This window comes from Apium graveolens, chromosome 10 (genome assembly GCF_009905375.1).
Source record: "Apium graveolens cultivar Ventura chromosome 10, ASM990537v1, whole genome shotgun sequence".
NCBI lineage: Eukaryota > Viridiplantae > Streptophyta > Magnoliopsida > Apiales > Apiaceae > Apium > Apium graveolens.
In genome coordinates, this window is record NC_133656.1 from 165,586,929 (window position 1) to 165,602,315 (window position 15,387).

At 35.9% G+C, this 15,387-nt stretch overlaps 3 protein-coding genes across 3 annotated transcripts; 1 reads left to right on the forward strand and 2 right to left on the reverse strand.

Moving 5' to 3' along the window:
• Positions 1-3,582: 3,582 nt before the first annotated feature.
• Positions 3,583-5,600, reverse strand: LOC141689230 (glycerol-3-phosphate acyltransferase 5-like). The gene is made up of 2 exons (XM_074493453.1): positions 4,842-5,600; positions 3,583-4,692 (listed from the first exon to the last, which is right to left on the reverse strand). The coding sequence occupies exons 1-2, from the start codon at positions 5,403-5,405 to the stop codon at positions 3,754-3,756; spliced, it is 1,503 nt and encodes a 500-aa protein (XP_074349554.1). The 5' UTR covers positions 5,406-5,600; the 3' UTR covers positions 3,583-3,753.
• A 1,974-nt stretch (positions 5,601-7,574) lies between these two features.
• On the forward strand, positions 7,575-8,006 carry LOC141691266 (uncharacterized). Its single transcript, XM_074496003.1, has one exon. The coding sequence runs from the start codon at positions 7,575-7,577 to the stop codon at positions 8,004-8,006; it is 432 nt and encodes a 143-aa protein (XP_074352104.1).
• Positions 8,007-10,298: 2,292 nt separating this feature from the next.
• On the reverse strand, positions 10,299-12,634 carry LOC141690433 (L-type lectin-domain containing receptor kinase S.4). The gene has a single exon (XM_074495238.1). It carries the CDS (start codon positions 12,378-12,380, stop codon positions 10,326-10,328), a length of 2,055 nt encoding a protein of 684 aa, XP_074351339.1. The 5' UTR covers positions 12,381-12,634; the 3' UTR covers positions 10,299-10,325.
• Positions 12,635-15,387: the final 2,753 nt, after the last annotated feature.

Here is a 15,387-nt window from a genome sequence, read left to right on the forward strand (position 1 = left end):
GAAATTGGTAAAATCAAGAATGGTCTATATGTCTTCAGCTCAAGTTTGATGTCTTCAACTGCTAATTCAGATTCCTCTTTGTCTTGGTGTAATAGTATATCTACTACTAATGTTACTTCTAATATCTGGCATGCCAGATTGGGACATGTCCCTGAAACCATTTTAAATCAATTATCTGTCAAATGTACATCAAATTTTCAAGATTGTGATTCCTGTCACTATGCTAAACAGTCAACTTTACCATTTCCAACTAGTGAATCGGTTTCTTCTGAGTTGTTTAGTTTGATACATGCTGATGTATGGGGACCATATTCCAGGTCCACTACAGATAATTGTACACATTTTTTAACTATTCTTGATGATGCATCTAGAACTACTTGGGTCTTTCTGTTTAATCATAAGTCAGAAGTTCCTTCATTACTTATCAGTTTTTTACTATATGTTAAAAATCACTTTGATAAATCTGTCAAAGTTATTCGTACTGATAATGGGACAGAATTCTTAAACAAAGAATTGGCTTATACTTTTGAGAGTTTAGGTATTTTACATCAGAAAAGTTGTGCATATACACCTCAACAAAATGGTAAGGTTGAGCGTAAACATAGACATTTGTTGAATACAGCCCGAGCATTGCGTTTTCATGCTCATCTACCTATTCATTTTTGGGGAGACTGTCTCTTGACAGCTACATATCTCATTAATCGACTACCAACTTCTGTCCTTCATGGAAAATCTCCTTATGAGGTTCTGTTTGGAAAGGTTCCTGATTATGATCAACTTCGTGTGTTTGGATCTCTCTGTTATGCTTCTAAGGCTCCTAAGCCATCAGATAAATTTGTTGCTCGTGCTAATAAGTGTATTATGTTGGGTTATCCATTTGGTTACAAAGGATATCGTCTGCTAGACTTATCTACTAGAAAGGTGTTCATCTCTCGGAATGTTCAGTTTGTTGAACACAGTTTTCCTTTTAAAGATATCAAACAATCTGTACCTTCTCAGTTATTTACAAGTCCTCCCTCACCGGTCGATGATCCTCTATATACATGTACAGTTCCGTTAGATTCTACAGTTAATTCAGTTGAACCTTCATATACTGATTCTGTTCCTCTTGATGCTTTACCAATTGATATTCCAGCTGTTTCTAATTCCGTTCCTACTCGTCCCACTCGCCAACGATCTGTTCCATCAAAGTACAGTGATTATACAGGCTTACCTAGTCAATTTGTGTCCAAGGCAAATACTTGTGCCACATTTCTAGATTTTGTACATTATGACACATTTACACCTGATTATACACACTTCCTTGCTAATGTCTCTAAAATACCAGAACCTGTTTCTTACACACAAGCAGCTGAGAGTGCTGAATGGTGTACAGCTATGGCTTCAGAATTAGCTGCTTTAGAGGCTAATGACACTTGGGATGTAGTGCATTTGCCTGTTAATCAAAAACTGGTCGGTTGCAAGTGGATTTATAAAGTGAAATATCTTCCTACAGGGGATGTAGAACGTTATAAAGCCCGTCTAGTAGCAAAAGGTTTTACTCAAACAGGGGGTGTTGATTATTTTGAAACATTTGCGCCGGTTGCTAAAATGACTTCTTTTCGAACATTATTGTCGGTTGTAGCAGCCAAGCAATGGGTGATTGAGCAGTTAGATGTTACGAATGCGTTCTTACATGGGGACTTAGATGAAGATGTATATATGGTCTTGCCTCCGGGTTATACACCATCTTCTGATGTTCAGGCTCAATATCCTGGTCAGCGGTTAGTTTGCAAGCTTAAGAAATCCCTTTACGGTTTAAAACAAGCCCCTCGTCAATGGTTTCTAAAGCTTTATGCTGCTTTACTTCAGTTTGGCTTCAAACAATCTGTGAGTGATCACTCTCTGTTTACTTTTTCTACTGGCACCTCATTTGCTGCTCTCCTAGTGTATGTCGATGATATGGTTTTAACTGGGAATGATGTCTCACTCTTGACTCGAGTCAAACAATTTTTAAGTTCTTGTTTTAAAATCAAGGACTTGGGCACTTTAAAATACTTTCTAGGCATGGAATTAGCTCGATCTTCAGCTGGTATTTACTTGAATCAGCGAAAGTATACCTTAGATCTGCTTAAAGATGTTGGTTTAACTGCTTGTTCTACTTCTGTGGTTCCTATGGAACAAAATCATCAACTTCTTGCCAGTGATAATGCTTCTCCTATTTTGGATGTTTCCTTATATCGTCGTCTGGTTGGACGGTTAATCTATCTCACCATCACGCGTCCTGACATCGCTTATGCGGTCCATATACTAGCTCAGTTTATGGCTGCTCCAAAACCTCAACATTTACAGGCTGCTTACAAACTTTTACGCTACATTAAGGGCACCTGTGGTCAAGGCCTTCTTTTATCAGCCTCTTCTACTCTGCAATTGACTGCTTATTGCGATGCTGACTGGGGAAGCTGTAAAATTACTCGTCGTTCTGTCACTGGATTTTGCATTACTCTTGGAGGATCTTTAATCTCATGGAAAAGTAAGAAACAACCAACTGTTTCACGGTCTTCTTCCGAGCCTGAGTATCGTTCCATGGCTGATACAACATGTGAGATAGTCTGGTTTCGTTCCTTGTTAACTGAACTCTCAGTTCCTCAGCAAGCTCCTACGCAACTATTTTGTGATAATCTTTCTGCCATTTACATTGCTGCCAATCCCGTTTATCATAAACGAACTAAGCATATCGAAATTGACTGTCACTTGGTTCGGGAAAAATTGCAAAGAGGGATCATCACTACTGCTTATCTTCCTACTAGGGACCAACCTGCAGATTTGTTTACAAAGGCTTTGGGAGCTGTTCACCTGCAGTCTTTATTGGTCAAGTTAGGAGTTACAAATTTATTTTCCACTCCTCACTTGAGGGGGGATGTTAACTATATTAGGGCTAATACTGTAAACTCAGCTAAGACCTGTACCTTTACAATTCAACATCAGATTGTAAATAGGAAAGAGACTACTAGTAATATAGAAAGTGTGATGTCACGATGTGTGGTCTAGCTGGCATTCTGTTAGAGCTTGTATATAAAAACAGATAAAGTCATGTATCTTAGTAAGTAAGAAATAACAATTCTACATTCTTCATTTTTCTTATCTTCTTCCTCAAGATAATGTTTCTTCTGTAATCATAGATTTGACAACTGCATGTGCTAGCACAACATAAAAAATTCAACTATTATCGTTTGAAAGGGAAATCACAACACTGTTAATAATGCGCGAGTCCTTGTTATTGTTATTCTGCAGCTGACACAGAATCATTAAAGGATTCGGCATTCACATATTTGAATTTATTGATCATTTGTTTTCCTAAAATTATACAGTACCGAGGTTTTACAGATGCAGTACACAAGTACGATATTAGAAGGTTAAGATTTTTTTTTTCTTTTTACATTTGTGTTCCTGAAGCAGTTCAAATATTACAAACGTTCTGGACGAGTCTGTGAGCTTGACGTGAAGCTTTTTGACACAAACACGATGCAAGTCTGCAACTTAAAATTCTCTTGAGAGTAATTTCTTTCACTTTATACATTCGCAAGTAAACAAACTCGCAGCAGGGAAAACAGATGTTTGAAGAAAGTAATTTCAGAAAAACAGAAACAAAAGAAGGAAAGAATACAAGCAAAATTTACATTCATCAGATCAAGCCAAACACAGTTGAGGGAAAAAAAATATAATACAAAGTTTACAAAGATAAAAATGAAGCCCTGATATGAAAATGTTTGTTTATTTAATAAAAGGCTTAAAAGATCCCACCACTTGCTTCACAGTTTTTCCCAAGTTCTTTGCGCTATCTGAAATCGAAGTATAAGAAACTATTCCATCATTTCCAGCAAGTACTCTGTACTTATCCTTCCTCGTAAAATTCGTACACTCGAACCCTAATGTAGCAGCCAAGATTCTCTGCACGTAGTTTGCGACGTCGTGTGGGCTTTTACCGGAGGAGCAAGTAGCCTCAGCAGGTAACTGGTTCAAGAATGTGACCTCATAAACCGGTCTAGGGTTCATGAAGAAAAATATAGGGTCCAATCCTTTCCAACCCCTAGCCGTTGTTGCATGAAAAAATCCAACTCTATAATTCATGGCAACAGGGACGATTCGATCTGTTAATTCAGCAAATAGTGCACTGAATCTTAGCAAAAATGGTTCCCTACATGTTGTTCCTTCGGGGCAAACAACTAGGTCACCGTGTGATAATTCCTGCTTTATTTTTTCGGCATCCACATGTCGAATTCTAGTTAAACGGACGGTTGGGATTGGTGATAGGATTTCTGATAATCTTGAAATAGAGTATGTGACAGCTGGAATTCTACGACGAAGGACAGTGGAGAGGACGACAGGGTCCATTAAGGTTCGGTGAGTACAAACGAATAGAACTCCGGAGTTTGAGCGGGAAGGTGGTGGCGGTGGTTTCCCCTTGACGACAACACTGCCACCAAAGAGCCGTGACATGTAGGGAATAGCCCACATTGGCAAAACCATGCCCGTCAGAATGCGGATTATTGCAAGCATAATACCTATTGGAATCCATAAAATGATTAGTAGTGAGGTGAATGGTGTTGGACGCTTCACTAGGCGTCCGTCGTGGAAGATTACTGGTAGCGGTCTGATGTGGTCACGGTGGATTTGCTTGTTGCTTGTCGTGAATGGTGGATGACGTTGTTCCTGCAATTTTAGTTTCATGTTAGTAATTGTAACATGTGTTTGCATGTATGCTACTCTATATATTTATGTTCTTAATGCGTTTCTTTCAATAATTTGAATTCTACTTGATGATTTTAACTGGTAATTACTGAATCTGTAGTCATACTAACCTTGCATATGGATAAAAATGTAGAACCAGGCCTTCCCAACCCTAGACAAGGTTGTTCATCCTCAAAAAATGCCGAAACCGAATCAGCTATTGAGCCAAGATCGTCCTTCACGAATCCTGTGGCATAACCGAACCTGTTCACCGCAAGATCAGTCCCAATCACTTCATCAGCACGCAAATGTTCCTTCAAAAACCTTTCCACCATGATCTTAGGTGTTTTAGTTACCAGAATTCGCTTGTCATATGAGCTAAACACCCGCCAAGCCTCCATATCAACATCATCTAAGTAAAACTTTGGCAAAACTGCTCTAGCCACCGATTCAATCTCTGATACACGCAGTCCAACCGTGGCCACAAATATGGCTATTCTTAGCCCATAATCACCTTTCCCGCATACATCTAACAAGCAAATAATCGGCCAAAACATTAACAAAATCACAAAACGAATGAGCCCCGACGCTTCAAAGGCCACTAACATGAAGTACGAGAAAGGATCTTTGTCTTTCAAAAGAGTTCCTTCCAACTCCGAAACTACAACGGATTCATCCAGCCTTTTCTCTGTCATATTTGATGATCAATCTTGCGGTCCTTTTCTCTTGGAGGAAACTTGTATATCGAAACTTCGAAATTTTTATGAGTTTTGCGTAGAATGATAAGCTAGAAAAAGGTTTGAACAAATATTAGCAATGGAAGATGAAGGTAGTATTGACTGTTGTCTCATGCATAAGAAAAGCAGTTAAACAGTTTTCAACTACTTCGTTGGGCTTACCATGTTACATATTTATACTAACATATATTTGTGTCTCGGTCTTTAATCTTCAGAGTAGATGTATCTGTATACGAAATGGTAGCATTATACGCTACGATAACTCGGCCTTAAAAATTTGGTTACGAAATTCACCATACTTTTGTCAAAATTTGTAGATATGCAAATGGCCCCAGTACCTGACATTTGTATTCTTCATATGTGACATAGGTGCCTCTGTTAGGCTACTTAACAATATATTTTGATAAACTGAAACAGATTTCATTACAAAAATTTCATATTAAAACAAGGAGTTATTTCCGTATCGCCTTTTTTTCTTTTTGAAATAAAAGTACTTACATTTTTACAAAAATCCCGAAAACCAATAAGACTATCAATAAATTCTGAAGTCATATAACGCCACACCCGAAAGTCTGATATGAAACACATAATAAATGTAAATAATTTAAGCCGAATAAAGGAGAGGCAAGAAGTTATTTTGATATCTACTTTATTAAATGTGAATAATTTATAAAAAATATATCAAATATAAATGTGGCAAGAACTTGTCATGTTGTTGTTGCTTCAATTTTACTATTTACACCTGTTATATAATGGATTACTACAATAGGAACAAGATTGAGCCGAATGACACAATCTATCCGACTTGTACAACAAAATTGGATTACGCTGCTTTTTAAGTTCTCACTTTGGGCTTCCCAGTAGATGAAACTAACTAACTTGTAGGAAAAGTTGAGAGTAGGTTAGAAACTTGTGTTGGTGGGTGCTTGCTCTTATCAACCTAAATTATATTTATATATATATTAAAACTCAGCCGTTTCCTTTAATCTGTAGCATTTTTTACCTTTTATTACTTGTAGATCCTCTCTTTTTTTGTCTTCTGCTTTGCCCACTCTTCTAGGATATTCTTCTGGTTCATTTTGGTAGCATATGTTTGTAAGTTCATGTTGCGGCAATGCAACTATAGTCGTCAATTTGAATAAACATATATTTGAAAACAATAACTATAACCTGAAATATGATCATTAACTCCTTATTTCCTCAAAATGGATGTTTCAGACCAGTTAATACTAACATTTTCACATCCCTCACCTCTAATGTAAGTAAAGAGCGGAATCATGGAGGGCTAATCTAATCCCGGTAATATACGTTTTCTTTTCATAATAAGAAATGAAATTCAAGTCTTGAAAAATATTCCGAACTAAGATCCAACTTTAAATTACATAAATTTAGTAGCAAGCATCCTTTAGCTTTATAAAGATAATCTGGAGTTTACAAGGGACAGTTTCCAATATTCAGCATGATAAACCCTTTCTTAATTTATTCGGCACCTTTCTTTAATCTTAACCGAGGCAGGCAGCTTTAGAAAAAGAAAAGTGTTAATAAATAAATGTAACCACTCGATCGCATCTTGTCTGCTTCATTGTTTGTTAATTTAATTCCAAATCCGTGCAAGTAATTTTCTAATATGATCATGCCATGCACATTCTTCACTGCCAAATCAAAGCTAGGCTCTTGTATATACCAGTAATACCATTAAGGCCCGTTAATGTACCAATGGGCCCCTTCTCTCAAACAATGTACTCAGGCCCAAATAATCCCTTCTTTTTTTGCAGATTTACATTATTAAAACTCTGGGGGTGTGAAGTTGATTTTCTGTCCACTAGCGTCAAAAATAGAATAAATAAAATTTTTGCACACTCAATTATTATTAGTTCTATTTGCTTCAGTCCACAAAACAAATCTACATATATACATTTGTATACATGGACTCGAGTAGACCATTCATTAATAAGATAATGTTTGTATGTTACCAACTTCAACTTTTAACAAATGAAATTTAGAAGAAAAGAGTTGAAATCAAGATTATGTACATTCATACACATTGATTGTCATTAACATTTTTAAGTAAGGCCCTCATTTTTTGGAAAATGTTACCATAATCTAAGATTTTTTTCTGAAGATAGAATGGTGGTTTGTTGTGGAGTTTCAACCAGTGTAACAAGATGTGCAACTATATTTAGTAACCACAAGATTATGTTCGGTGTCAAGGCCCTGCAGTCTGATAACAACAAAAGCCGAAAATTTGTCCTTCGCCTAGCTCTCAAAACCAGCAGTTATGCCTTAGTAGCAACAACCGCCGTCGCAGCAGTAGCAGCATCTGTGTTAATTTATGTGGTTGATTCAAATGCAGCTGAAATCCAAGCACAACAAGATGTTGAGACTTTCTTAAACGTACCTGATACGTTGTCGAGTGAATGTGAATCTGACAAGGACTGCAAAAAGCCTAGGATTCAGAGACCAAAGTCGAAGAAAGCAGAGTTTTGCACAGTTAGGTGTGTGAATACTTGCCTTCATGGCGGTGATGCCTCGCGATCTCTTAGTATGAAGGAATTATGAATTATGTAGTTATAGAATTTGTTTGGCTGATGCAACGCAGGTTCTTGAAACTTTTGTGTTTGTGATCTGTGCATAACAAGAAAAATAAATCCAGGATTATTGCAGCTGATTTTGGCCTTAAGTTTTTGCAGAGAACTTGTTTGCCAGAAGCAATGCAAGTTCTTAAAACATTAGTTTTGTGCTATACAAAAAAAATGATGAATCCAGGAAACTGCAACTGATTCTGGACTTCTGTGTTTTTGTTACTTGGACTGCAAAGTCTGATAATTCAATCGCCCTCGGATAGTTCATGGACCAAAACCGCCAAAGGCTTGACGGATTTGAATGATGAGCAAGTTTTGTGCATTAGGTATGTTCTTTTACAAAACCTGAAGCTTCTAGTACATGGCTTAATTTTACACAGGCTCCTCTTTAGACAATTTACTCAATGAAATTTTTAAAGTTCATTTTTGGCTTTGTGTTAAGAGCCGCTAATTTGGTTAGCCTCACATCATGCTTGCCAACCGCTGCTATGTCACTAAAGTATTGTTTTACACACATTCTCTTTATAAAGTCTTGCTGCAAAGTGCGAATTGATGATACAGAACTGAGGTCACACTTCAAACTAAAATTATCATTTATGTATATGCATTATCTGAATCCGAGTTTGCTACGGCAAAATTGCTGTCAACATACGGAGCTGGTCAAATTTGTTTTGTCAAATTGTGATTGTAAGCTAAACTGAATAGTATCACTGGGGAGGATTGACAATTTCAAAAATGACAAGATTTACACACTCAGTGACCTTTGTCCATGAATATGCAGTGTGAATTTGACTGTTTGCACCTACAAAAGTCGGTCACAGTCTCACAGACACAAGATATGCACAGCTTTCAGATGCTGATAAATATCAAGATTTGTTCAACTTTGCTGCCTCCCAGTCCCAACTAATTATACGAAATGTTTGACTTCGGCTACAAAAAGTAAATTCAGACTCGAATTATATAGTCATAAATTTTAAGTTGTTGCGCTCAATCTCAACTCACAAAACTCAAATGGACTGCTAACTATTTCCAAGTTGACTCAGACTCGAACATGACACGTTCTACTCAAACTTGACTTGATAACATAGTAATTACAAACTAAATTCAAATTTTAAATAAACTGGTATTATAATTTGGTAGATAATAAGCATGATCCGGCTTGAGTTCATGTCACTGAACAACTCGAGTTTGAGGAGGTCAAGTCTAGTACTATCTAGTAAATATGTCGAATTCAAGTATTATATGGATCTACTCGAGTTTTAGGTATGGTCTATTATTATCTAGTAAATAAGTCGAATTCAAGTATTACATGGATCATACTCGAATAACTCATCTACACCCTGTTCTTCACTAGCAGGAGAATATGATTTCTGCTATATCAAACTACTTGTTGTCAGGACTCCATTTTTTATTCTTTTGACCTGAATAAACAAAAAAGCACATGTTTTAATAAGTGAAAATAACACACGCATTAGGACTCTGTCGGAATGCAGGAATAAATTCACCATGAGGTTTATTTATCCATATTTGAGTGCTGGCTTAATCAGCTATTTGCAAGTAAAAACCAAAATGATTGTACTGCAAGACTAACAATTTCACCAAGAGATTCTGTCCATATAGGGGGGATTCTTGTTCTTGAATGATCAGCATACATTGAATGAAGCCAATAAGCTATTTAGACATAGGAACCAAATGATAAGGCAGCCAGAATGGATTTGAACTTTTGAAACCATTCTTTCCACTATTTTTAGCTGTCTTTCCACTATCTTGTAGTTGGCTTTCCACCTCAAATTGAGATGGACAAGTCACAATTATCCAATACTATGCTGTAGAAAAAGCACCTAATCTTTTAGTTGTTATTTCTTGAATCTGTTAAACCTCTACCCTTCATGTAGCCTCTTTACAGTTTAACATAGCAAAGGATTTTAAAGAATATCAGTGTAACTTGTTTAGTCACAGAAGAATCTGCAGGATGTTGAAACTATCTAATATAATCCCTCTATATACATTAACAAAACAAAATATACATGCAATGAGACTCCATTAATAATCATGAACTCCACTAATCAGATGGTATTTTAGTACAGTAGAACAACATATTTACATTCTATATAAAAAAACCTACACAAATCTAACATCATCCCTTTCTCTGACAACCTGGGATCATCTACTTAATTTACAGCACTATCAACCTAATGATGTATTACATTGATACTGTATGTAGGATAAAAAAAGGGGAAATAAAACTCCTAAAATTAACACTAAAAAGCCGCACCGAAGTATTCTCCATAGTTTTCTACCGGCCACCCCCTTTGCCACAGAGGGATGAGGTTGAACCAGCTTCAATATCAGCATCACCATCCCCATCACCAACGGATGACCATGAGCTCACCTTCTCCAAGTAAGACGATGTAGCATACGAATGCACATACTCCTCAAACCGAAATGCAACACCTTTTCTGCTGTCATACTCATCTAGAGGTACCAAAACATCAGGCAACGCTACCTCTCCCTCCAGGTACATCACTACCTGCCTCATACTAGGCCGTGCCGCTGGAGAGTTATTAGAGCACATTAAGCCAAGCTTGAGAACCATGATAACTTCTGCATCATCGCACAGACCTCCTAATCTTGAGTCCACCACGTCTAGTATACTCCCTTCCTTCCACCTATCCCAAACCCAATCCACCAATATAAGTTCTTCTGGCAGTGCTTTTGCTTCAATTGGCCTCCTTCCACACGCCACTTCTAGCAACAAGGCCCCAAATGCAAACACATCAGAGCTAGTAGTAGGCTTTCCTGTGCGCGTGAGCTCTGGTGCTAGATAACCCAATGTGCCCACCACTCTTGTTGTAGACGGATTTGTGCCATGCTCATAAAGCTTAGCCAATCCAAAGTCACCTAAACGACCATTTAATTCTGCATCCAATAGCACATTTGCTGCTTTAACATCCCTGTGGATAACAGTTTGTTCCCATTCTTCGTGCAGATATAGCAGTCCAGAAGCGACTCCTTTAATGATCTTAAACCTTTGGTCCCAAGTCAGAATCATCCTGGGTTCTTCGTAAATGTATCTATCTAAGCTACCATTAGGCATGAAATCATAAACAAGTAATAAATCCCCTTTTCTTCGACACCAACCCAACAACTGAACTAAATTTCTGTGCCTTAATCGTCCGATACTAGCAATCTCTGATGCAAATTCTCTCAAACCCTGTTTGGAATCATGAGATATTTGCTTAACCGCCACAAGCGTTCCTGAATTTGGCAGGGTTCCTTTGTAAACCCTACCAAAACCACCAAATCCAAGGAGCCCTTTATCTCTAAATCCCTTAGTTGCCTTTTTCAACTCCTTATAAGGAAACCTATGTGGCCCGACATCAAGCTCCCAATCTTCAATTACATCCGTGTTCTTGATCTTATGAACAAGATACAGAGCCAAGACAACTGCTGACAAAACTAAAGCCACAGCACATACAGAAACAGTAATAATCAAGGTACTGTGATTCTTTTTCGGACCCGGTAATTTAGGAAGAGAAGAAAGATCAAGGGACTTAGCTTCTCCATTAATCTTAAAACTCCATCCAAAAACATAATGAGAACTAGCAAGCAAACCAGTTGAAGAAGAAAATCCAATATACATATAATCTCGAAAAATCGGAGACAAATCCACATGATATGACAAAATTGAAAACTTGGGTTTCACAGAAGACAAAGAAAGAGTAACATTCAATTCATTTCTCCCTGAATCATAATCGACCCAAGCTTGAATTGTCTTGCCACTCTTAAGATAAAGCTCTTCTTTCACAGAACCACCATTATTAAAACAACTAGCATTAACAGAAACATTAGAAACCAAACTATTAATATCAATACCAATGTGATTATCATTCATATCATGAAACTCAAAATCTTGAACAGTATCAAACTCAACTGCAAAAACATGATTAGAAAAATTCCCATTATCATTAGCATTAAGAATGCCTAAAAACTGACTTGGTAATGAACCATTAAGCTCTTTTTCAGCAGCAATTGTGAAAGCTAAACCATGCCCACCAAGCTTTGCATACTCAGGAACAATAGCAATAGCAAAAGCAGTAGAAAAAGAGAACATTTTTCCAGTTCTTGAGTTCTTGAATTTGATAGGGTTTGGATAAAAGGCATGGCCTTGAAGTCTAGGTGTATGATTTGTAAGTCTAAGAATCCCATCATTTTGTATCTGGGCTATTCCAGATAAGCTTACATTATTGCTTACATGTTTGAAACCAGTGAAACTGAACTCATCAAGCTGAGAGAGAGATAGGGTTGTGAAGAAGGTGAAAATAAAGAAAATTAAGAATAGGCTGGCCATGAGGAGAGAGACGAGATCTGAGGGAGAGAGATGGGAATATATTAAAAATGAGGAGAGAATTTATGTAATGTTTGGGTGGGGGGTTTAGAAGTGGTGGGCATGTCTGCAAGTGAAAGTAGAGGTGTTGTGTTTGTACATGTGTGTAAATTGTACTAACAAGTTTGGTCGGAAAACAAAGGAGGTGGAAATGACAAATTCTGTGGTGTTGGCCTCTTCTTGGGATTTGCTGTCAAGTTGATAGATACAACCCAACCCACCATACATGTTGTATATTATTTGTGAACAGTTTATAAATCTGTAACTACTCGTGTAAATCAGTGAAAGCCAGAAAATGACAGCTTGGGTAAAAAAAAAGAGAAGGGACATTGTGACTAAACGCTAAATGAGTCGAGTCAAGTTGAACGCAGACCCGGAGATTAATTTCATTTGGGACTCCGGCATTAAGTTCGGGATAGAGAAACCGCACAGAGTTTGTTACATAGTAAATTTGATATATTTAAAATCAATTAATTTTGTTAGAATTATTCAGATTCCGAAATAATTTTATTAAATATGGGAATAACTCGAACGTGATAAATTTAAAATCGGGTTTAATTCAGATTTTTTTTTCAAAACAGGGTTCGATTCAGTTAAATGCATAAAATTTATGATTGTTAATGTTCAATTGTTTGTACTATTTTTGTGGATCGATTAACAGCAATTTGTTAAATAAAACTGGTGCTTGTATCGACAAATACTCCCTCCGTCCCTAAAAACGTTTCCTCTTTGTGTTGGACACGTTTGCCAATGCACACTTTTGATCGTTAATATCTTTAAATTTGTATTAGTATTAAATATAAAAATTTCACTGTATTAAAGTACTGATAAATACGAATCCAACGAGATCACTCACGACTATGTTTGATATTATAGATTAGACGTAAATTAGTAGTCAATCGTTTACCGTGAACAGTACCGAAAGTCAATATAGGAAGTTCATTTTGGGACGGAGGGAATAATATTTTACGTCAATTGACATATATAAGTATAGTTTTATTCATTGAAAAACATCTAACCTTATTTTGACTTTAAAACATGTACGGAAAAGAGTAAAAAAGATACTACAGTAAAAATAGTACGGAGCAATGATTAACTTAGGCAGCCACGTGCCCAATTATGGAGTTGTTTAATGCAAGTGCTGCCACGTGTCTTGTTAAAACTTAAAGATTGTACCTCGACATGCAGAAAAAGTCTATTGGATCGGATTTTATTCGGACTTTAAAAACTTTAGTTTTTTTAAAACGGATCGTGCCGGATTTTCTTAAAAATCGGGTCGGGTCAGGTCGGGCCGGATTTCCTAAGAAATATAGAACCCGTTTTAGGCCCGCGGACTCGATCGGATCGGGCCGAACCGGGCTTTATCCGGGCTTTTTATTTATATATTAAAAAAATAATTTAATATTTTATAATTCGAATTATGAGTAGTTTAAATAGTAGAGCGGGCTTTTTATTTATATATTAAAAAAATAATTTAATATTTTATAATTCGAATTATGAGTAGTTTAAATAGCAGAGAAAATAATATCTTTATATATCATATAGAATACTTTAGACATCAAAATAAATAACTAATTTTTAATATAATATATAAATAATCATATATACCTTAATTGTTTCTAATATTATAATATAATATTTTAAAAATTATAAAAAGTATTGTATAATTTCAAATTTTATATAAAAAATCGGTTTTCTAATCGGGCTTTTCAAAAAGCCCGAGCTTTTATATGGCCGAACCGGACTTTTATTCGGGCTTTTTTAGATCTAAACTTTTATCCGGGCTTTTTTTAGATCCAGGGTTTTATCTGAACTTTTCAGCCTTCGGGCCGGACCGGATTTTCGAGAAAAAAGTAGGCCCATTTAAAACTTGCGGGTCGGGCTGAACCACACCACGCTTTTTACCGGATCAGACTTTTCAGACATTTTTTCGGATCGAATTTCGGGTATCGGATTTTTGTGAACATCTCTAGTTTGTACCCCATAATCTAACCACGGATTAGATTGTAGTACAATGTTACAGTACAAAACACGGTGTTACCAATATCCGTGGTTATAATCGGTTTAGGCTCCGTTCGGGAGTGCTGTTGTAAATTGCTGTGCTGTGAGAAAAAATGCTGGTGAAAAAAGTGCTGTCAGGAAAATTAGGAAAATTAGATGATTGTTTGGTAATTTTTTTTAATTTATGCATATTTTGAGATATAATATATAAAAATAATGTTTTTGAGAAGATTTGATAATGAAACTGATAGTTACTTCCTGCAAAAAATGAAAATAGCTTTTTCCAAAAGAATGGGGACATGTTTTTGCTAACAGCAGCTTTTAGATTAAAAGCGCTTTTCCAGACAGCAGTTTTTAGAATTTACCAAACATTTTTCTGACACTTTTTCGGCAAAAAACTGCTGTAGCTGTCTACAACAGCAATATCAAACGGAGCCTTAGACAGATTACGGATTAATTGTAAATTAGAAATTAGGCAGAGGGATTAATTTGAATAAAAAACGATTTTATTTATATATTTTAATAATATTTAATATATGTATCTTATTTATTATGAAATAGATAATTCAAAAATCATTAAAAAATATTAATCAGATTAAAAAAATTAAATTAGTCAAATATTTTTTAAGAATTACTCGGGGATTGATCGGATTTTTTTAAAAAAAATTGTGGATTTTCAGAACACAATATCTTATAAAATATAATCAGACATATATATATAGGGTGTCAATCCACGTAGTATTCCCTTAGACAGAGGTCTGTAGAGAACCATTATTTAAAAAATATAAATCAATAATTTATTCATTTTTCATTATATATAGTTACAAATATTGATTATCAAATTAAAAACATAGTTGTACAATTTTTTATTTAAAAAATTATTAAAATTTGATAAAATAGTTTAAATACTTCTACAGTAGAATCATAGTAAATCACCCTTATTCAAAATTATTTTACAATAGAATCAAAT